The sequence below is a fragment of the Pongo pygmaeus genome, chromosome X (genome assembly GCF_028885625.2).
Source record: "Pongo pygmaeus isolate AG05252 chromosome X, NHGRI_mPonPyg2-v2.0_pri, whole genome shotgun sequence".
NCBI classification, from domain to species: domain Eukaryota; kingdom Metazoa; phylum Chordata; class Mammalia; order Primates; family Hominidae; genus Pongo; species Pongo pygmaeus.
This window is the reverse complement of record NC_072396.2, coordinates 123,161,091-123,183,309: the sequence shown is the minus strand read 5'-3', so window position 1 is coordinate 123,183,309 and position 22,219 is coordinate 123,161,091. Positions and strand designations below refer to the sequence as shown.

The following is a 22,219-nucleotide window of genomic DNA, read 5'->3' as shown; positions in this document are numbered from 1 at the left end:
CGGGGCTGCAGGTGGAGCTGCCTGCCAGTCCCCGCGCCCTGCACTCGCACTCCTCAGCCCTTGGGTGGCCGATGGGACTGGGCGCCATGGAGCAGGGGGTGGCGCTCGTCGGGGAGGCTTGGGCTGCACAGGAACCCACGGAGGCAGGGGAAGTCTCAGGCATGGCAGGCTGCAGTCCTGAGGCCTGCCCTGCGGGAAGGCAGCTAAGGCCCGGCGAGAAATGTAGCACAGCACTGGTGGGCTGGCACTGCTGGGGGACCCAGTATACCCTCCACAGCTGCTGGCCTGGGTGCTAAGTCCCTCATTGCCCGGGGCCGGCAGGGCCAGCCGGCTGCTCCGAGTGCGGGGCCTGCCAAGCTCACACCCACCCAGAACTCCAGCTGGCCCGCAAGCAAACGCACGCAACCCCGGTTCCCGCTCGTGCCTCTTCCTCCACACCTCCCTGCAAGCTGAGGGAGTGGGCTCCAGCCTTGGCCAGCCCAGAAAGGGGCTCCCACAGTGCAGCGGTGGGCTGAAGGGCTCTTCAAGTGCCACCAAAATGGTAGCCCAGGCAGAGGAGGCGCCGAGAGCGAGTGAGAGCTGTGAGGACTGCCAGCACGCTGCCACCTCTCACCATGAAGTAGATACAATTGTTTTGCAGATGTGAAAACGGAGACACAGTTTCTTTATCACATAGGTGGTAAGTGGTGGGGGCAAGATTCTAACGTGAACAGTCCAACTCTAGGGTCTGTGACCTCAACCACTGCACTGTAGTAATATTTGATGGATGGATTAATGAATTAATAAATGCAGTGGAAAGCACTGTGGCTTGAAGGGCTGTCTGTGCTGGATCAGGATCCCAAAATCTGATTTTAGTCCTAACTGTGATAGCCATTCCAACTCCTTCCGTGATCACCTGAATGACTGGGGGCACAGGGTGTGTGAGTTGACAGGCATGAGGTTCCTCTTTTTCAGCCAAAAGCAGTCTTCCTCAGTTGCATGAAACCCAAACTTCTGTGAATGGAGTCAAAGGTTTCTCCCAAGTAACAGATTGTGTGAGAGAAAGGCTCCTAGAACAGAGAAGCAATCTAAAGAGAAGTTTGGGTCGGGGAGGGTCAGAGAGAGAACAATCCCCAAAGGGGCCTTTCCAAATAGGCTGTAGCTCTTTAAAAAATTATTTGTTCTTCGCAATGAAAGTTCCATCTCCAAGAAGCCACACATCAGAACATTCATGGGGTGGGGAGGGCCAGCTGTGAGCTTCTTCTAGTGTGTTGAGTGTGCATTACATTTTAGGCTCTTGTCTCATTTGGCCACTAACTCATGGAGTGATCTTGAACACTGTTGTGCAATCATAGTTCTCTTATCTGCAAAATTGGAAAAATAATAGTGGCTGAAAGCAGGAGATTTAGCTGGGCTGAATGATTTCCTAAGGCCTCCTTCAGCACTGGTGAGAGGTGACAACGTGCTAGCAGCCCTCACTCGCTCTCAGGCGCCTCCTCGGCCTCGACGGCGTTTGAGGAGCCCTTCAGCCCTCCGCTGCGCTGTGGGGGTCCCTCTCTGGGGCTGGCCGACGCCAGAGCCGGCTCCCTCTGCTTGCGGGGAGGTGTGGAGGGAGAGGCGTGTGGCAGGAGCAGGCTGCGTGCAGTGCTCAAGCTCGCGGGCCGGTGCGGGTTCCCGGTGTATGCAGGCACGGCTGGCCGGCGCCTGCTGGGCTTGATCGGGGATGAGCTCCCTCTGGGCTGCCAGACTGCCCAGGCTAGGTGCTGCAAAGTCCCGCAGCGAAGGCCACTGAAAGGTGAAGCTAGCTGGGCTTCTGCGACAGGTGGGGACTTGGAGAACTTTTCTGTCTAGCTAAAGGATGGTAAATGCACCAATCAGCACTCTGTGTCTAGCTAGAGGTTTGTAAACGCACCAATCAGCACTCTGTGTCTAGCTAAAGGTTTATAAATGCACCAATCAGCGCTCTGTGTCTAGCTAATCTGGTGGGGACTTGGAGAACTTTTGTGTCTAGCTAAAGGATAGTAAACACACCAATCGGCACTCTCTGTCTAGCTAAAGGCTTGTAAATGCACCAATCAGCACTTTGTGTCTAGCTCAAGGTTTGTAAATGCACCAATCAGCACTCTGTGTCTAGCTCAAGGTTTGTAAATGCACCAATCAGTGCTCTGTGTCTAGATAATCTAGTGGGGACTCGGAGAACTTTTGTGTCTAGCTGAAGGATTGTAAATCCACCAATCAGCACTCTGTGTCTACCCCAAGGTTCGTAAACACACCAATCAGCACCCTGTCAAAACGGACCAATCAGCTCTCTGTAAAATGCACCAATCAGCAGGATGTGGGTGGGGTCAGATAAGGGAATAAAAGCAGGCTGCCTGAGCCAGCAGGGGCAGCCCGCTGGGGTCTCTTTCCATGCTGTGAAGGCTTTGTTCTTTTGCTCTTGGCAATAAATCTTGCTGCTGCTCACTCTTTGGGTCCCTGCGGTGTTTATCAGTTGTAACACTCACCTCCAAGGTCTGCAGCTTCTCTCCTGAAGTCAGCGAGACCACGAACCCACCAGAAGGAAGAAACTCTGGACACATCTGAATATCTGAAGGAACAAACTCCAGACACACCACCTTTAAGAACTGTAATACTCACCGCGAGGGTCCATGGCTTCATTCTTGAAGTCAGTGAGACCAAGAACGCACCAACTCTGGACACACTGGGATGTATGACTCTAGAACATACATCTGTGTGTATGTAGGTTTCAACGTTTATTTTTTATTTTGCCTTTTGAATCTCCAAATCTATACTATTTTTTTTTTTGATGCAAAAATAAATCAAATTGGCCACAGAGGTGAGCAGGGAGAAGAACAAGTTGGGCAAGCTGTGTTGATAATCAAGGGGCCCCAGAGCTTGTAGTCATTAGGGAGAGAGGCCTTCATGGAGGAGGACCCCAAAGACAGAAGAGGAGGCAGGTTTGGAGGGACTAGAGAAGGCCTGAAAAGTGAGAAGAGTGGTGGGCTTTATGAGAGGCACCCTAACTCACAGAGTGAGTAAGAACAACAGCTGTGGAGCAGACAGCCTGGATGCCAAGCCCAGCCTCCCTGCTTCATAACCACATGACCTTGAACAAGTCACTTTATTTTTCTGAGCTGCCGTGTAAAAGCTGGGTAATAATAGCACCGACTTCAGAACTAAATAAGGTAATGCTTAGCACAGTGCACAGCACATAGTTCACATTCAATAAATGGTTGCTGTTGTTTTGCTGTCATCATTACTGGAAGTTCTCCACCAGACATTTTTTGTAAAGTTAATTTTAAGTTCTGGGATACATATGCAGGATGTGCAGGTTTGTTACATAGGTAAACGTGCTATGGTGGTTTGCTGCACCTGTCAAGCCATCACCTAGGTATTAAGCCCCACATGCATTAGCTATTTATCCTGATGCTCTCCCTCCCACCACCTCTCTGACAGGCCCCAGTGTGTGGTGTTCCCCTCCCTGTGTCTCATTGTTCTCATTGTTCAGCTTCCACTTAAGAGTGAGAAGATGCAGTGTTTGCTTTTCTGTTCCTGTGTTAGTTTGCCAAGGATAATGGCTTCCAGCTCCACGCATGTCCCTGCAAAGGACATGATGATGTTCCTTTTTATGGCTGTATAGTATTCCATGATGTGTATGTACCACATTTTGTTTATCCAGTCCATCACTGATATCCATTTGGGTTGATTCTGTGTCTTTGCTACTGTGAATAGTGCTGCAGTGAACATATGCATGCATGTGTCTTTGTAATAAATGATTTATATTGCTTTGGATATATACCCAGTAATGGGATTGCTGGGCCAAATGGTATTTCTGGTTCTAGATCTTTGAGATATCACCACACTGTTTTATGCGATGGTTGAACTAACTTACATTCCCACCAACAGTGTAAAAGTATTCCTATTTCTCCACAGCCTCACCAGCATCTGTTGTTTCTTGATTTTTTAATAATTGCCATTCTGACTGGTGTGAGATGGTATCTCATCGTAGTTTTGATTTGCATTTATGAACTGAGTTGTTCTCTTGGGTCTGTGGCACTACACAATGGGCGGCCCATAATAGTGGGTAAGAATGTGGGCTTTGGAATCCATGTGGGCTCTGGCCCAGATCTTAATCAGCATGACCATTGGTAAGTAACAAAACCACCCCGTGCCATAGTTTACTTGCCTATAACAAGTATATAACAAGATGTCCACTTCACATATTATAGTGAGTTCTACTTCAGATTATTGTGAAGAACTCTACTTCACAGATTATTATTCCTTTTTCTTTTTGAGATGTAGTCTCGCTCTGTCACCCAGGCTGGAGTGCAGTGGCACAATCTCAGCTCACTGCAACCTCTGCCTTCTGGGTTCCAGCGATTCTCCTGGCTCAGCCTCCTGAGTAGCTGGGATTACAGGTGCATGCTAGTACGCCAGGCAATTTTTTTTTTTTTTTTTTTTTTTTTTAGTAGAGAAGGGGTTTCACCACGTTGACCAAGCTGGTCTCAAACTCCTGACCTCAGGTGATCCACCCGCCTCGGCCTCCCAAAGTGCTGGGATTATAGGCATGAGCCACCGCGCCTGGCCACAGATTATTATTTCTAAGAATGTTAAAAATTCTGGAAAAAAACATGGCACGTAATGAACACTCAATGGACACTGGCTTGGCCTTTGGATCAGTGACCAGCTCAATGAGGAGCTGCTGATACACTGTGTGTCCTTTGTGGGATCAGCCTACAGGTGCAAGAACATGGCTCATATTTCCTGAAGACATGACTGCAGTTTTAGTTTGGCCATAAATGACTTCCCAAATCAGGATGGAAGATCAAGTCCACAGTTATGGGAAGAGGATACATGATGTTCCGGCCAGGAGATGAAAAGCTAACCACTTTGGCTCTCATAATTAGCCATTTCCATGACCCTTCTCTGCCTTCATTCCTCTCTTTTCCTTCTTTTCCTCCCCCCATCCTTTTCTCTGTCCAATGGGAACTCATCACTGTAGACTGCCTAAGCAGAAGGGCTTAACTCCATTTGTGGACATAATGCTCCCCCTTCCCTAATAACCACTATCTTCTTATGAAAGTGTTCATTTCAGCTCACAGAAGAAACACACGGTCCTGAGACTGTAGAGTTGCCTTCTACCAGTGGCAACAGACATCCTGATAGGCCAAAGGTGCAATGATCTCCCCTGTTCCCATGACTGTATCGAATATCCCCATAATGCCCTTCTAAAATCCAAGAGAAGCAAGATTTCTGTAGCAAAACTGGATTTAGGGCAAGTGGGCTATTTCAGCCCTTTGCAGCATTTGTAGTGTCCAGAAATTGTTGATATTGACTTACTAGAAGGTAGGAAGTATTCTGCAAAGGGGTGCAATTTGGGAGGCCATACTTCAATAAATGGAGTAGAATTTTTTCAGGTCTTTGTAATGCAACGATGACATTTGATAATATATGTGTGTAAGTGGACAGGAAACGTGTATGACCAGTCAATGTGAGTATTGGTTGAAATGGGAAAATCAGTAACCAAAAACTGGAAAGGGTGGGAGAAGGGGCCTCAGAGATACAGAGGCAGGGCTCCTCAGAACTTACACTTCTCTACCTTGACCAGAACATACCTCTGCATTGAGCTGACCACAGACAAGTCTGACTAGGAAATCTACATTACCTGAAGAAGTCAATATGGGGAGTACTGACACCAGCCTCTTCCCATCCCACCTCAGGCCCTCCTGGGAATGAAGAAATCATAAAACATAAGAGAACAAGGAAAAGTTTAGGCTTCTGGGAGTCTAGGGCATTTTTCCCTCCTTTCGTTCATATCTCGTTTTTCAACTGGCGTTATCTTCTACGGAGGCATCTTTGGCCCTGGAGAACTCAAAAGAGCCAGAGTGGACCAGGCGTGGTGGCTCACACCTGTAATCCCAGCACTTTGGGAGGCCGAGGTGGGTGGATCACGAGGTCAGGAGATGGAGACCATCCTGGCTAACATGGTGAAACCCCGTCTCTACTAAAAATACAAAAAAATTAGCCGGGCGTGGTGGCGGGCGCCTGTAGCCCCAGCTACTCGGGAGGCCGAGGCAGGAGAATGGCGTGAACCTGGGAGGCGGAGCTTGCAGTGAGCCGATCGCGTCACTGTACTTCAGCCTGGGCGACAGAGTGAGACTCCGTCTCAAAAAAAAAAAAAAAAAAAAGAGCCAGAGTGGATCCCAGAAGAGAGGATGCAGTAAGTGTTGGCTTTGGTTCTAACAAAGGCCTGGGGTACAACGTACAACTGCAAACAGAACCTTCTTTTAAGATAGCTCAATTCAGTTCTCCAGAGAAAAATTATGCAGGGATTCTGGGCAGGACTGTCTTGGAAGGACTGGCTTGTGCCTTTAAGTGTACTCTATCTCTTAAGAACCAGCGAGTGGCAGACTGGGCACAGAAGGACGAAGTCTAACAGCCAGGTCTTTCCTCTGGGGCCTAGATGGGCAAGAGTTCTGATTTTTTTCAATATCCCCCAAGGTCCTGTTACACAGAATAAGATCAAGCTCAAGTGGAATTTTCTATCATTTCATTTTTAATTGTGCCATTCTTGTGTCCTTCTTCCCTCAACGGTAAGAACTCATTTAAAAGTTATCAATGGCATAAGACTAAAATCAGTACTGTAGAGAAGATGGGATGTTGCTGAAGCTCTTCTGCTGGGGTCAGCTTGGTCAGTATCACTTATTGTCACAAATGTTACCAATTTTCCTGTTAAAAGGTTAATGTTTTGGGCCTTAGCTTTTAGCCTATTATTAATAAACTGCTTGTTTAAAATAAAAACGTATTATTTGTTTTCTTGAACATTTTATGATGCCAAAGAAAATAGTAGGCAGTGTGTTCTGCTTTAAGCAAACCCAATATGTGAATGCTTGGATTTACATGTAAAGTAGGGGCAGATATTGACAAAATGCTTCAACATAATTCTTTATGTAACAAGCTTTTCTGGTGCATTTTGAAACACTTTATGGCCAGTTTTTCAGAACACATCAGTCACATTAATCAGTTCACACCTGCCTCGCTGTCACATACATGGGAGTTTGCTGTCTGAATGCAAGTATATTTCCTTAAAAGATCTTCTGATCAAAGCTATTACAACCAATAGGAACAAGAACGAAATAGATGTTCCTGAAGCATTCCTTTCTATTCAGCTTCCACCCTTCGAAGTGATACTGAAGCTAGTTGGATAATTCTTTTCCTAAGGTAGGAATACAGTTTTGTTGGACACAAAGTGAGGCAATAGGAAACATTTTTTAATGAACAAACAACTTTCACACGAACTGTCTGTATCACATTGTTATTACAACACAGATGAGCTGAAACATTTTTGTACAGATTTGGAGGATGGGAATCCTAAAAAGAAATCAAGCATATAGAGGTAGTTGAATAGCAATATGGGGGGAAAAAGCATTATCTTATATTTCCCTTCAGTTTGTTACAGTGCAAGAGTAAAATGGCTGCTTACCAAACAAATGGAAAACACACACACACATTTGCCACTGTTTACGTGGCTTGCTTGATATTTTAATCCTGGTATTACTTACAACTGCATAAGATGATGGAACTAATTTATCTAAAATAAGCCTATGGTGCCACATTGACCTATTTGCTTTCCTTTTATTCCATTATTAGTGTTGCTTTAACAATAGATAAATGTTAGTCAACTTTTAAAATTATGCATTAGCTACAGTGTTGCTTTGTAAACTTCTGTTAAATCACGTTTGCTGCAAAAACATTTTAAACAACAGCTACAGTCATGAAGCAAAAGCTTTAAAGTGACACCAGGAACAGAGATTACAGGCACTTCTCTCTGGAGGTTAACTTAGCATGTTTGGAAATCCACATTTGTAAGTGAAAATTTCTTCATTTCACCTCTGGATGTGTGTAACCCAGATTATTAAATAGTTGTACAGTGTAATAAGGTGGGAGCTATCATTCTAAGATGAATTGAATGTGTACATTTTATGTGGCTCCTTTTCCTTCCTTCTCTTTGAACTTAGAAGGGGCACAAATTGAAGCCCATGCTGCCAGCTGCTTTTTAGAACTGTCTTCCACCATAAATCAAAACCTCACTTCTCAGCCCCAAGAATGGGCTGAAAATCTCTTTTCTAGTGTTTGGGCTGCCCTCCATTTGCATCTTTGTCACACACCACTGCTATATTTCTGCCTTGGTGAGCAGAAATGGATGCAAAGTCAACATGTTGGGAACTCAAGAAATAAGTTCCTGAATAAAATTCCCATCTTGGAAATGGAGTTGGTGTGGGGAACACAGACAGATTGCAGTCTGTCAACAGTATGCAATCTGTTGACTGTAAGAGACCTCTGGGTGCTGTGAACCAGCCTCAGGAGCTCCACCACTCCAATGGCCAGTCACAGGGGATTATCTGAGCCCAGGCCAGCTCCACAGGTAGAGCTGGAAGCGCCACATGCGCAATGACTCAGCTTGCCCCTTGCTGCTGAGGCAGCACTGGGCTAGAAGCAGCTGGCCTTCAGAAAAGGCAAACTTTAAAAATCGTCATTCTCTGCCCCACTAAGTCAGGGGCAGGCACTCGTTTCTCCAAGTTGTCTACAGAAAATTGGTTTTTCATTTTCTACATTTTGCTGGTTATTTGCTAGCAGCAGTAGTACAGTACAAAGCAGAAAGATATGATGTCTGCTTGCTACCTAGTATATATATATATACACACACACACACATACACACACAAAGACATACATACACACACACATACAAAATATAACCTACTAGGCAAAGACTGGGTCAGTCATGATAGACAGAAAAACTAACTAAATCAGTGGCACTATCTACCATGGGGGACGTCTTATTTTTCTGGCCTAGATTTAGCTTTATGTCTTTCTTCTGTATACCCTGCATTCCCAAGCTGTGCAGCAAAACCAATTTCCCAGTGTAAAAATGGTCAAGACCAATTGATTACCTCGTTAAGGTACATCCCAAAGAAAGTCAAAGCTTAGCCTTGCATCCTGCCTTGCAACTAGACAAAATATTTAACATAGTGGGGGCTCAGTTTTCTCATTCGTAATATGGGGATAATAACTGTTCTCGCAGGGTTGGTATGAGAAATAAATGATTTAATGAACTCAGGTATGTGAGATCATTTGGCTCAGTACCTGATATATGGGGATCTCAGTACATTTTTGTTGAATCTGTTACTTTGGGCAACATAAAGAAATACTATCAACTAAGCACAGAAGTCACAGATTGTAAACTCTCATCATCTGGGATGGGTAAGGTTCTCAATACATTTTGGAGAACAGGGAGTGATAAGTTGGTTATTCTAATGGAGCTAGAACTTAAGGCTTCCATTCTATCAGAAATCCTAGGCTGGGTGCGGTGGCTCACACCCACGCCCATAATCCCAGCACTTTGGGAGGCCCAGGCAGGTGGATCACCTAAGGTCAGGAGTTCGAGACTAGCCTGACCAACGTGGTGAAACCCCATCTCTACTAAAACTACAAAAATTAGCCAGGCGTGGTGGTGCGTGCCTGTAATCACAGCTACTTGGGGGGCTGAGGCAGGGGAATCACTTGAACCTGGGAGGCGGAGGTTGCAGTGAGCTGAGATCGAGCCACTGCACTCCAGCCTGGGTGACAGAGTGAGACTCAGACTCGCACACACACACAAAAAAAAAAAAAGAAAGAAAGAAAGGAAGGAAGGGAAAGAAAGAAAGAAAGAAAAAGAAAGAAAGGGAGGGAAGGAGGGAGGGAGGGAACGAAAGAAAGAAAGAAAGGAAGGAAGGAAGGAAAAGAAAGAAAGAAAGAAAGAAAGAAAGAGAAAGAAAGAAAGGAAGGAAGAAAGAAATCCTAGACCTACATAGGGCACTACCTTCTAGCCCTTATTGAAGCAGGAAAAAAATTTCTGGTATAGGATTGATCTCTATCTCTGACCCTCATTTGTTCTCCAGTCATTTCACTTTCACACAGATTTAATTCCCAAAAGAATTATCTGTAAATCATCAAATTATGGGTCCAAAAGTCAGTGGTATGTATTCCCCCAACTAAGTTTAAAGGGGTTTCAAGTGGATATTGTGTGTAAAGACAGTGTTTTATACAAATGTAGGCCCTTGATGATATTCTATAACTATGACTAATCTAATAGTAGCTATTATTTCTTGAATGCATTCTAGGTGTGAGACATTGTGTTAATTGATTTACACGTTATCTCATTTAATTTTCATAACAACCCTATATGCAGAACTTATCACTATCATTTCACAGATTAGAAAACTGGGGCTTGGCAAAAGTTAAATCAATTGCCAAAAGTAATATATCTAATAAGTAGAGAAGCTTAGGGCCCTTTTCTTTGTTGCATTTACACTAGCTAACAAGAAACTATTAGGATTGTGTTATGACCACATGGTCTGGGAACCAGGTGGGAGGGGGAGTCTTTTCTGCTCCCTGAGTTTTGTGGAGTTTGCTTGCTCAGAAATAATGCCTATACTTCTGCCTATTTCTGTTCTTCACCTGCCCAGACTAGCTCCAAACATCAAATCTGATAAACACAACGCTATGGCAACATAATGTCCATTAAGTGAGTGCAGAAAAGACTATCTGGTTTCTGCTTACATGCATCTTTTTTATGTTGTCTGGATCATCTCATTCTCCCTTTCCTGTTTCTAGCTACAGGTGGTGATGGGAGAAGTAAGAATTACCCTCTCACCTTAACAGAGCGATGGGCTGTGAGTGAATGATGCAAAAATCATTCATTGTCCAAAATCACATAGTATAATTTGCACGAAGGTACTAATGGCACAATTCACTTCCTCCCTGCTCTAATCGTTTCACTCTGCCATTATAACACTCCTGTACTCGTGGTACTTTACAGGCTGTCCTGCCACTGAAGGACTCAAACTAGCACTAAGCAAGCTAAATCAGGGCTTACTCTTACTCCTCACCCTGTATTCTCCCCATACATTGAAATATTTCACCCATGCAACTAGAAGCAAAGGCAGTACTTAGGTAAAATAATAGACTATCTGGTTCCTTTTTTTTTTTTTTTGTTTGAGACGCAGGTTTGCTCGTTGCCCAGGCTGGAGTGCAATGGTGCAATCTCGGCTCACTGCAACCTCCATCTCCCAGGTTCATGTGATTCTCCTGCCTCAGCCTCCCAAGTAGCTGGGATTACAGGCATATACCACCACGCCTGGCTAATTTTGTATCCATTTTTAGTAGAGACAGGGTTTCATCATGTTAGTTAGGCTGGTCTCGAACTCCTGACCTCAAGTGATCCGCCTGCCTCGGCCTCCCAAAGTGCTGGGATTACAGGCGTGAGCCACCGTGCCCGGCCGTCTGGTTCCTTTAAAAAGATTTTTATAGGGTTCTACTCTATTTGGCTTATTTACATTTTTAATAAGAAAAAGACCTTATCAAGTGTTTCTGTCCAGGTCTTGATCCTCACAACCCTGGGGAGAGGTGGGTTATGGAGGCTAGTTGGGCATGACTGTGATGTGCTCAACTGAACACCATTTCCTCTGAAGAGTTAATTATGATCCTGCCTAAAATCCGATTCCTAACTGCACTGGGGAAAAATTAGATACACGTACAACTAGATTGCTGAAATAAATGCCTATAATAAAAATAATTCTTTCAGCTTTGTTCTGTATTACACACAGAAAATGAATTATTTTACTTTACCTTGGCATATACCATAATCTAGGCCAAATCCCTTAAGTATTTTATATTGTTTAGTTCAAACTGAAAAAAAAAAGTGGACTCTGAAGACAGATGATCTTAGCATCATTCTGAACTTCTTTTGAGCATCCATTTGGATAGATACAGAAATGGTCTAAGAACTAGTGTCATTGTAGTAAAAAAAAGATTAAAGCAAAAACTGCACACTCCTAGTATTGTTATTTCCCCCTAGGTACATGGTAAACCACATCAATAAATAAAGCAACGGACTTTTCAGCAATGTACGCTTAAATAGTTACAAACATACATTTAGAAAAAAGGATACAGTAGTGCAAAAAATAAATTATTAAAACAGAAAGAAGTATGAACATTATTTTACACAATGCTCTATAAAACCTGAACCATTTGGAATGAGACCTCAAGTCAGTGAAATTATACAGCAACATTATTAGTATCTTTGTTTTCACATTTCAACCACACAGTCACTGATCTATGAAAGAAGGAATATTAAAGCAAAACCACTTTAAACTTTTGGAAATTTTAATGTTAAAATCAAATTATGTTTTTTCTGGGCTCTTAAACACCTCTGCTGTTTATGTAGTTATGCAGCATGTCAAGAAGCATCTTAAGACAGAAAGTTTCAAATAGGTCACATTCTTTTGGTCTTTCTACTCAATTTTTCTCTGTGATCAACAGCAGGCTGATGCCTCTGTTTGACACCCCCTTCTGTTAAGATATTATTGCAATTAGATATATTTACAAGAAGACTCCCCCCGACGGCAGTGGTGAAGGTGGGAGCTCCTCTTCGACAATCCACTCACTAGTTTTGGTTTCGGGATATGAAGGCCAGGACTCGTCGAATACCATTCAGTCTGTCCTTTAAGGACCTCATTGCTAGGAAGGGGAGCTGAGCTCGGCTTTCCAAGGGAAGAACCGCTAACATCCACCAGCACCAGGCTGGGCCATTCGGGTTCATCTGCAACAGAGAAACACAATGGAGTAATCCTATTCCCATCCAAGAACATCAGTCTGCAGAGTTCCAAATGCTCAAAGTAAAGACCCCCAGGTAGAACAACTCCACGTGGCAGATTGCTAATTGTCCCTATATCTATTTTCCCCCTTATTTTAGCAGGGCATATAGCCACCCAGAAAAAAGACTGCATTTCTCAGCTCCCCTTGCAGCTAGGTGAGGCCATGAGACAAAGTTCTGGCTAATGAGATGTAAAGGGAAGTGATATGTGTAACCTCTTGGTCATGCTCTGGGAAAGCAGCATATGCCCTCTGCCTTCTTCTTTCTCTCCCTTTCCCCTAGCTAGAACACGGACGTGGTGAGGATCAGCCTTTCTCAATCAAGAGGATGAGGGCGACATTCTAAGGATGGTAGAGTTTTGTGATGAAGGAGCCTGGGTCCCTGAATGCTCTCGTGTAATAGAGTTGCCCTAACTGTCCAGGACTTAGCCCCTCCACCTTGTTTAAGCTCCAGTCATTTTTGGTTCTTGTTAAAGCAAACCAACCAGTATCCTAACAGATACACCATGCCTCCTAGCCAATGTGATTTTACAAGCTGGTATCTACTGTGTAGTCTCTTCCACTTCTAATATTCTGTTGAGGTCCTTTGGACTGATGCATTTAACATTCAGGCCTTCAATTCCCATGACCCCTTGTCCTTTGCATGTCTTTTAAGTCCCCTCATTTCCTTGATGTGACTGAAGGCAATAGTCCAGGTATACCATGTCGCTATACAGGGCCACAGCTCTCTTCTCCCCTGAAACCAAAGGCTATGATTTACAGTCCCAAAGAATCACAACCTCACTTTGTAAAAATTCAAATTAGAAAACATTCACAGTAGAAATATATTCTGCCCCAGGGCCGGGCACGGTGGCTCACGCCTGTAATCCCAGCACTTTGGGAGGTCGGCGGGTGGATCACGAGGTCAGGAGATCGAGATCATCCTGGCTAACACGATGAAACCCCATCTCTACTAAATATACAAAAAATTAGCCGGGCGTGGTGGCGGGCTTCTATAGTCCCAGCTACTCCGGAGGCTGAGGCAGGAGAGTGGCGTGAACCTGGGAGGCGGAGCTTGCAGTGAGCTGAGATACGCCACTGCACTCCAGCCTGGGCGACAGAGCAAGACTCCGTCTCAAAAAAAAAAAAAAAAAAAAGAAGAAATATATTCTGCCCCTAGATTTCCTTTTAATAAAGAGCTTTCCGATTCCACATAAATCCTTCCCCAAAATTCTGTTTGTAAGCAGCTTCCCTGGCACATATTTTAGACATTGGGTACTTATTTCCTTCTAAGCCTAAAATGAGCTTTCTGCCCACAACTTTCGCAAGTTTGGTTTTAGGACTATAGAGAACCATTCTGGTCAAAGTGCCTACACCTGAAATTATTTGGCTCCAAATTGGTTCCTCTGATCGTCACCAAATCTCACTGCCTTCTTTGCTTCCTTGTGCCTCTAGCTTCATTTGCATTCTTTTTTGTCCCTCCCTGAAGCTGGCAACATGCTCTCCCTCCTATGATCAGTTCTGAATATTAGACTGATGTTCTGAACTTTCTTTCCAAGGATCACCAACAAAGATATTTAAGCTGGTATTAACACTTGTGGCAGTTTCTAAGAAACATCCTCCTGACAGGACACTCTTATTTGTGGGACCACTGGGGCTGCAGCATTGACTGGAGCAAACTGGGATGGGTTTGGGTTTTTCTTTTTTGCTGGTGCTGCTGCTGCCAAAGCAACATAATAACAGAACTAAGAAAAAAGGAAGTGAAACCCAAGATTTCAACTTTCTCTGTCATTAGCCTTTATGAATCACACTGTAGCATCTGTGTTTTCCCCTGTTACCATTGCTGATCTGTATCTTTTGCCTAAGGGAGAACGCTTCCCGGAAGGTGAAGGGGAACATTAAGCTTGATCATGAGTTTGCTCAGAGGTATATGCTGCAGTCCTGACTCATCGTGGCCCAGAGCCAGGAGCTGGGTCACAGGAAGCACTAACTGGCCTTTCTCCCTTGAATACTCATGATGCCTTTGCATGGGGGGAAAGAAGCCACCTTTGTGGTCTGAGGAAAGCAAGACATTTCATTTAGGGAACAGACTGGTGTCTTAGAACCTCAGAATGCAAGAGGAAGAGGGGGCTTTAGAACCCTCCTCATGTCAGAGATGGGACAAAAGTTGAGAAAGGGAAAGGAATCTTCCCAAGGTTATACTGCTAGTGAGGTAAGCAGGACCAGACTTTTGGTCAGAATATGCATGTTGAGATTTTTCTTTTGTGACAGAGTTGGGGATGAGCATAAGTAAAGAATCAAGGAAGTTCTGGGAGTGTTTATGTAGGAGAGCCAGCTTGGAGCATAGGAAGAGATGGTGGTGAGGAAATATGTGGTTAGGATATCTCCAGCCTTATCCTAGAAATAAAGTATTCCCTGATTTATTCCAGGCAAGCAAAGCTTAGTGAAACTTAACCATCTCCACTCTCCTAGAGAGCTTCTGATCTGCAGCTTGATCTTGCAAATAGGCCTATCCCCCACGAAGAACACTGATTAGTAGAACCTAACAAACTACTTTCTAGTATAACTCAACCAACAGTGTTTAACGATGGGGTCAGTTTTCTCAGGAGCTGTTCAGCCCTGGTGAGGACAATAGCAAGGGTCTAGACTTGCAGGGTGAAGCATAGATAGACCGAGGCACAAAAAGTTTTTGTGGTCTTGCAGTTGTAATCTTATAAGGGTAGCTGGCCCTATCCCCTAGTTCCCAAAGCAATGAGGGAGAGGGTTATGAAGTTACCTGAAAGCAGCAGCTTTTGGTCTCAGCTCCCAGGATACCCTTCTCTTAAGTCCTGGCCTTTGCACGTGTCTTGTCACCCTAACATTACCATGGTGTGAATCTGGACTCCCATGGAAGGTTCTTCTGTTGGTGATATCTATGTTCCCTTTCTCTTATCTTACTTAGTTCTCAAAACCTGCCTTGGATCCAAGTTCCTACTGCTTTACTTTAGTTACCCCAATTCTAACTTGGGATCTTTTTGGTCTTACTCATGACACTCACTGTGCAGCCAAACAACACCAAATTAAATCCATCTTCCTCTCTGCATTCGATGTGCTGAATGGTAGCCACATACCCATCTAATCACAAACACTAGGCACTCTCTTCTAGTGGGGCAACCCGTTTAAAAATAGACATTTTTCTATACCTGAGGATCAGCGTCTTTCTCTGGCATGGGACCAAAGTGATTGAGTATCCGATTCTTCAGGGATGATTTGAGCGAATGAAACCACAATGACGATTGCTGATAGACAGAGTTATGTAATCCCATGAGCTCAGCACAATCCTCTCCCTGAACCTGAAAGTATCAAAGTGGAAGTGAAACATTCTATACCCTCTCCATCATTCCCGGAGTCACTTTTGACACCTGATTCGCTTTGAGCATCCATCCTGCCTTCCTATGGGAAGGCTCACCCATCCAGCTTTCTCCTTCGCTTGATGTGAAATGCCCCTTAGTCAAGTGCTGGACAGTGTGTAGATACTGCTGACCATGGAGGAAGGAGAAAGGTTCAGCTGGGTAGATTAGCTGAAACAGCAAAACATGCAGAAAACCAGAGATTCAAACCGGCCTGAGTGGAGGCATGTGGTTAAACCAGGTTATGCTGGTCCATGTCTTTGCCCTTTACATTTTTACATCTGTTTTCTCATTACTTGCTGGAAAAGACACAGGAGTATGTCAGTCTCAGCATGTGACTATCTTGGTCAAACACATTTACTCAGTCACCAGATATTTATTAATCTACTATGTAACAAATGTAAATGTAAATGAACATAGGATTATTTACCTCTTCTTCCACCCATTACCTCAGAAAACCAAGGATTAACTAGATGTGTCATCTTTCTGCCTTATGGGATGATGGATTATTGGGAAGGGCTCTTAGCCAGGTTATGTACTTTAAAATACAAATGCATGTGTGGATCTATAATTGTCTCAAAAGAAAAGTTTAAAATATACATAAATCGATAGATGACATATATATGTATAGACCCACCCCCTATCTATTCCTTGGTATCTTTGGCAGAGACTTAACTCCCAAGCTGAATGAGCCCCAGGGTTGATCTAGGATAGCATTTCTTATGCATGAATGCAACTCAGCAGCTAAGCAGAGCCAGGACAGTAGGCGCCCTCACTGCCATAGTGCAATTGGACAGCAATCCAGCAGCATTCAATGTTGCTGCAGCAATTTGGTGTGAAATCCCAAGGCCCTCAAGGGTTCTGAGAAATCCTTCCACAACTATCTTTGTGTATCAAGTTACAAGGATAGCCTGGCTTTGGGATTCTTGGCACTGGCCACCCTTACCTTTTGGTCTTCAATGTATTCAATGTCGGCTGTGTTGTAGCCATCCCGCTGGCTCTGATGGAGCACCCTGAAGCGCCTCTTGCCTATGCTGTCAACCACCGAGCGGCCATCGGCAAAGAATTGAACATTTCTGATCTCTAGGATGCAGCCATATTCTGCAAACCTGTTTATTGAGAATGGAGTCGAGAGAATAGATCCTTGATGAGTTCTGTTTCCCTGGGCTGGCACCCAGCCATTTCTGTAACCCCATGCTGTGGCTCAAAGGACTTCTGCCTATTTTCCTGTCCCTGGGTTACAGCTTCAATTACACAACAGGCAGTGCCTGTGTGAAGAAAAAAAATTCGTAATGTATTTGTGTAACTGTTACCATTTATTGAGCACATACTATGTGCTGTGCCAGTGCTATGGTTTGAATGTTTGTCTCCTCTACAACCCATTTTGAAATTTAATTGCTATTGTGGCATTATTAAGAGGTGGGACATTTAAGAGGTGATTAGGCCTCCACCCTCATGAATGCATTAATGCTGATATGGTGAAAGTAGAGTAGGGTTGTTATTAATATAAAGGGGCAAGTTTGACCCCCTTCTTTCTCTCTCTCTATTGCCCTTCTGCTATGCCCTTCCACTATGTTATGATAAAGGACGAAGGCCCTTGCCAGATGCCAGCACCTTGACCTTGGACTTCCCAGCCTCCAGAACCATGAGAAATAAATTTCGATTGTTCATAAATTATTAGTCTGTGGCATTCTGTTATAGTAGCACAAAATGGACTAAGGAAGCCAGGAACTGTGCTTAGCATTTTATATGCATTATTAACTCACCAATCTTCCCAGCAAACCCAACGAGGTAGGTACTATTATTGTACCCACTTCACATATAAGGAAACTGGGATACAGAAAGGTTAAATAGCTTGCTCAAACTCAAACTTGCTCCAAGGCTGCAACTAGATAATGAACGCAGGCAGTTTGACTCCAAGGCCCATATTCTTACAAGTTTTATAACACATACCACCTGTTTAACCAAATATTAATTCTAGGGTTCTTTAATAGACAGCCTCTCACATGGTAAACTAACCACCAAAGGGACCCTGATCCTTACAAATGCTCATATTCTTCATTTGGTTAAACCTCATGAGCTAGGCCTCCCTGTCTCCTGGGAGTACCCCAAAGTAAAACAGAAATCCCTCGTTACACAACCTCCCTTTGCTCGCATGGCTCCTCACTTACCCTTTGACAGGATCTCCAAGGCACATGCCAAACTGTCTCGTGCCTGTCTCAATGCATCTACGAATCATCAGGCGGTAACAAGGCTCAAAGATGTGCAGGGGACAAGGAACGGTGGGATAGGCCATAGTACACACGAAAATAGGCACATTCTTATTAAGGCTGTCAGAAAGAGAAAATGACAGGGATCTCAAAGCAATCGGACAGAACACAAAAATATTGGTCAATGTTAGCATGTGATACCCCTGGGGGAAGGCAGAGACACCAAGTTTGTTTTTTGACAGTGTCACTTGCCAAAGATACATCAAGTTTTGATGGCTAATAGAAAAATATTGAAATGCAATTGATAGTGTGGGCTGAGTCCCATGATCTGATGCAGAGGTTAGCCTAAGGTCTAAGAAATTAAAATTGGCATTCTACACATTTTAATTTGGCTGAAGAAGTTCTCTAGTATCTTAATATTGTGGATGATAGCTATAACTCATATTTTTTCTTTCTTTCATGCTCTCCACTCAAAACAATCTCTTCAGGTGTTTTTCAGGCTGCATGGGGAAGGTTGCTGATGATAGAAATGGACTCAGCTCTCCAGAAGGGTGGAGGGAAATTCTCTGTAAGGTCCCTAGGGCATCTCAAATTTGCAAGGACCCCAAAAGAATCTGCAAAGGAGGCACAGCTGAAAGGAGGAAGGACCAAGAGATAAGCAAGAGTAATCCAGCCCAGTGATGCTCAAATGCTTCTTTGCATCAGAATCACCAGGAGCTCTTAAATCAAGATGACTTGGACACCACATTACCAGAGATACTGATGCATTAGCTCTGGAATTGGGACCCAAGGGTCTTTCTTTTTCTTTTTCTTTTTCTTTTTAAGCGGAGTCTCACTCTGTCACCCAGGCTGGAGTGCAGTGGTGCAATCTTGGCTCACTGCAACCTCCGCCTCCTGGGTTCAAGCAATTCTCTTGCCTCAGCCTCCCAAGTAGCTAGGATTACAGGTGCATGCCACCATGCCTGGCTAATTTTTGTAATTTTATTAGAGACGGAGTTTCACCATGTTGGCCAGGCTGGTCTTGAACTCCTGACCTCAAGCAATCCACCAGCCTCTGCCTCCCAAAGTACTAGGATTACAGGCATGAGCCACCGTGCCGGCCTTGCCTTTCAATAAGTACCCCCAGAGATTCACACACACAACCCGTTGGGGAACCAAAACAGAGCCAGCTCCTCTGGGATCCTTGTCTTATTTGTCTAGTAAATCCAACACAGGAACATCTGAACCTAAACCTGTCAAGAAATATAAGACCAACTGCCCAAATCTCAAAAGGATCAAGTTTAGGATTCATTTACATAGAAAGCCCTAGTACATCTCAGTATTTGTTAATAAGACCTTAAATGAGATTTGAGATGAGGGCTCAGAGAGGCTGAATGCTAATTTACAGATCAGAAATAAAGATCCCCCAAGTAGTTCCAATGTAAATTAATGAGAAAAAAAAACCGATTTCTAATTTCTGAGAAAAGCATTATTCTAAGTGAGGAGTGCATTCAAACAAGCCACTGGCAGAGTTTACGAATGTTCTCTACACAATGGGCATGAAATCAGAACCATTTTTGCTGTCAGGAACCTTGCCTCTGGAATGCTGTTAGGATTCTACTGGGGATGGAGGGAGGAGAGGGCAGAAGCAAGAGAGGCAGAAATTAGTGATTGCCTCCTGCTTTTTCTGCTAAGGGAGCTGTTCTTACAGCCAGGCAGAGCGCTGAGAGCCTCAATGACGCCTCTGCCCCTCCCCTTCACCTCTCACATTACCTGTGCACGGCAGAGAAAGCGCTTAACAAGTATTAGTATTATTACCATTAATTAAGTGCTTACTATGCACAAACTCATTTGATTTTCATAAGAAGTCCATGAGGTGGCCAGGCATGGTGGCTCACGCCTGTAATCCCAGCACTTTGGGAGGCCCAGGTGGGAGGATCACTTGAGTTCAGGAGTTCAAGACCAGCCTGGCCAACATGGTGAAGCCCTGTCTCTACTAAAAAATACAAAAATTCGCTGGGCATGGTGGTGCATGCCTGTAATCTCAGCTACTCAGGTGGCTGAGGCAGGAGAATCGCTTGAACCCAGAAGGCGGAGGTTGCAGTGAGCCAAGATCACACCACTGCACTCCAGCCTGGGTGACAGAGTGAGACTCAATCTCAAAAAAAGAAGTCCATGAGGTAAGAACTCAAATTATTAAATTATTCTCAAGCTACAGATCAGGAAAGTAAGGCCCAGAAAGGTTAAATGACCTGCCTAGGGTCATGAAGTAGACTCACTTTGAGGTAGAACTGGGTCTTAAGCCTGGTTTTGGTTGACACCAAAGTTCTTAACCTCATAGCAACTCCTTATGTATCTGAAAACAATCTTTTGGACATTTCGTTAAGTTCCCCTGATTAAGCTACTCCAATTTACTCTTGCCAACAATACCCTGTTACTGGGGGCAGGGCGTACCCTCATCACTGGTTTCGCTTATGCTTCTTCAGTGGTATGCTAGTATGTTTAACAACTGGCTCTCTGGGTGCAGGGGAAACCCTGGTTTGTAGCACTTGCCAATTTCCATGGTGTAAATACTCTCACCTTGGCCAATTTCAAGCAGCTAGCATGACATCACTAAGTCGGAAGCTGGGAAGTAATGTGCACATTCAGCTCTCATGAGCTGGTATGAGTGAAACGAAACAGAAATATGCATATACATACTTAGAAAGTTCTTCCATTTCCTCTTCATAAAGCTTCCTTCGTTCCTTCAGTTCTTCTGGAAGGAATTTAGCTATGAGCTCCTCCATTATTACATTTTTGCTGTATTTTCTTGATACCAAGCACTATATGGGGGGAGGCAATTAGATAATATGCAATTAGGTAATATGCAGCAATCAGCAAAACACTTCTGATGTAATCAGTGAACAAGTCAAATGACCCACATATTGGAGTAATATGGACCCACAAATTAGCAGCTGATACCATCATAATATATGTATTTTCTGGATGTTAGTGTCATTTAAAAAAACACACATGCAATTGATTATCTTTATAATTAGAAAAAAATATTTTAACAAGGGGGTAAAAGCTGCATTGAAATTTTAAAACTGTCACAGTTTTCCTAAAACACTGAAATCAAGATCATGTTCTTGTCCAAAAAGTAGGATGGGGGGAATTCTTCCCTTTCCATTTTCTGATGATTGTATTTACAAGCTCACAGAAATTGTCTCCATCTGGGATATGCTCTAAGTTAGTGGCCAAAAGGTTCAGGGAACTAAAAAGCAATTTTCAATCACTGATCCTTTCCTGCCCTGTCCCACTCCCAGCCTAACCCAATGCTTGGCTTCTGGATATTGCCAAATCTACCTATTTTTTCTCTTTTAATTTTAGTTTAAAAAAACACAAACAGCTAAATATTGATTTGTCTATTTGCCTTTCTAGTATACCATCTAGGTATCACTGAGATTAAAAGTCATGATTTCAAGAACTGGACTCAGGCTCAATTGTCACTGTTACTCTCCTCCCAAACACCCCTGTCCGATGCATACCCAGGGATGTTTAAGTAGTGGGTATTTAACGGTGTGAATCAAACAACTGATGTTAAAACATCTGCAGAGAATTGCTTGCTATGGAAACTACCCCTACAGTCCCAGCAGGGGGAGCGCCGAGTATAAAACTGTTGGCTTCAAACAATTTTGTTCCTTTCTCAGTATGGGCTGTGTCTCTATTCTGCAGTGAACATGATTGGAATATTTAATTCTATGTAAAATGGTGCAAGTGTGACCCTATGTGAATAAACAGAGATAGATGAGAATATCTTCTAGACCCCAAGTCCTGAACTCTATAGCATCTGTCTCCAGAATGCCTTATCTGCCACTGTCACTGCCATTGCCTGGCTATGGGAAAATCAACTGCATTTCCCAGTCCCAGTTTTGGGGGATAAGCAGTGACTGAGGAGGCAGTCAGTCCAAAAAGTAGGTGACTCCTCTGCTGATGCTAAAACAAAAAG

At 43.9% G+C, this 22,219-nt stretch overlaps 1 protein-coding gene across 3 annotated transcripts in view; it reads right to left on the bottom strand.

Moving 5' to 3' along the window:
* Positions 1-11,915: 11,915 nt before the first annotated feature.
* The window catches only part of LONRF3 (LON peptidase N-terminal domain and ring finger 3), a 43,580-nt gene continuing 33,276 nt past the window's right edge, over positions 11,916-22,219 (bottom strand). For all 3 annotated transcript variants that reach the window (XM_054472515.2, XM_054472514.2, XM_054472513.2), the window contains 5 exons: positions 20,932-21,053; positions 18,214-18,372; positions 16,989-17,151; positions 15,836-15,985; positions 11,916-12,621 (listed from right to left, as the gene is read on the bottom strand). In XM_054472515.2, the coding sequence (XP_054328490.1) occupies positions 12,466-12,621; positions 15,836-15,985; positions 16,989-17,151; positions 18,214-18,372; positions 20,932-21,053 (750 nt within the window). In that variant the 3' untranslated portion in view covers positions 11,916-12,465. The remainder of the gene's footprint in view (positions 12,622-15,835; positions 15,986-16,988; positions 17,152-18,213; positions 18,373-20,931; positions 21,054-22,219) is intronic.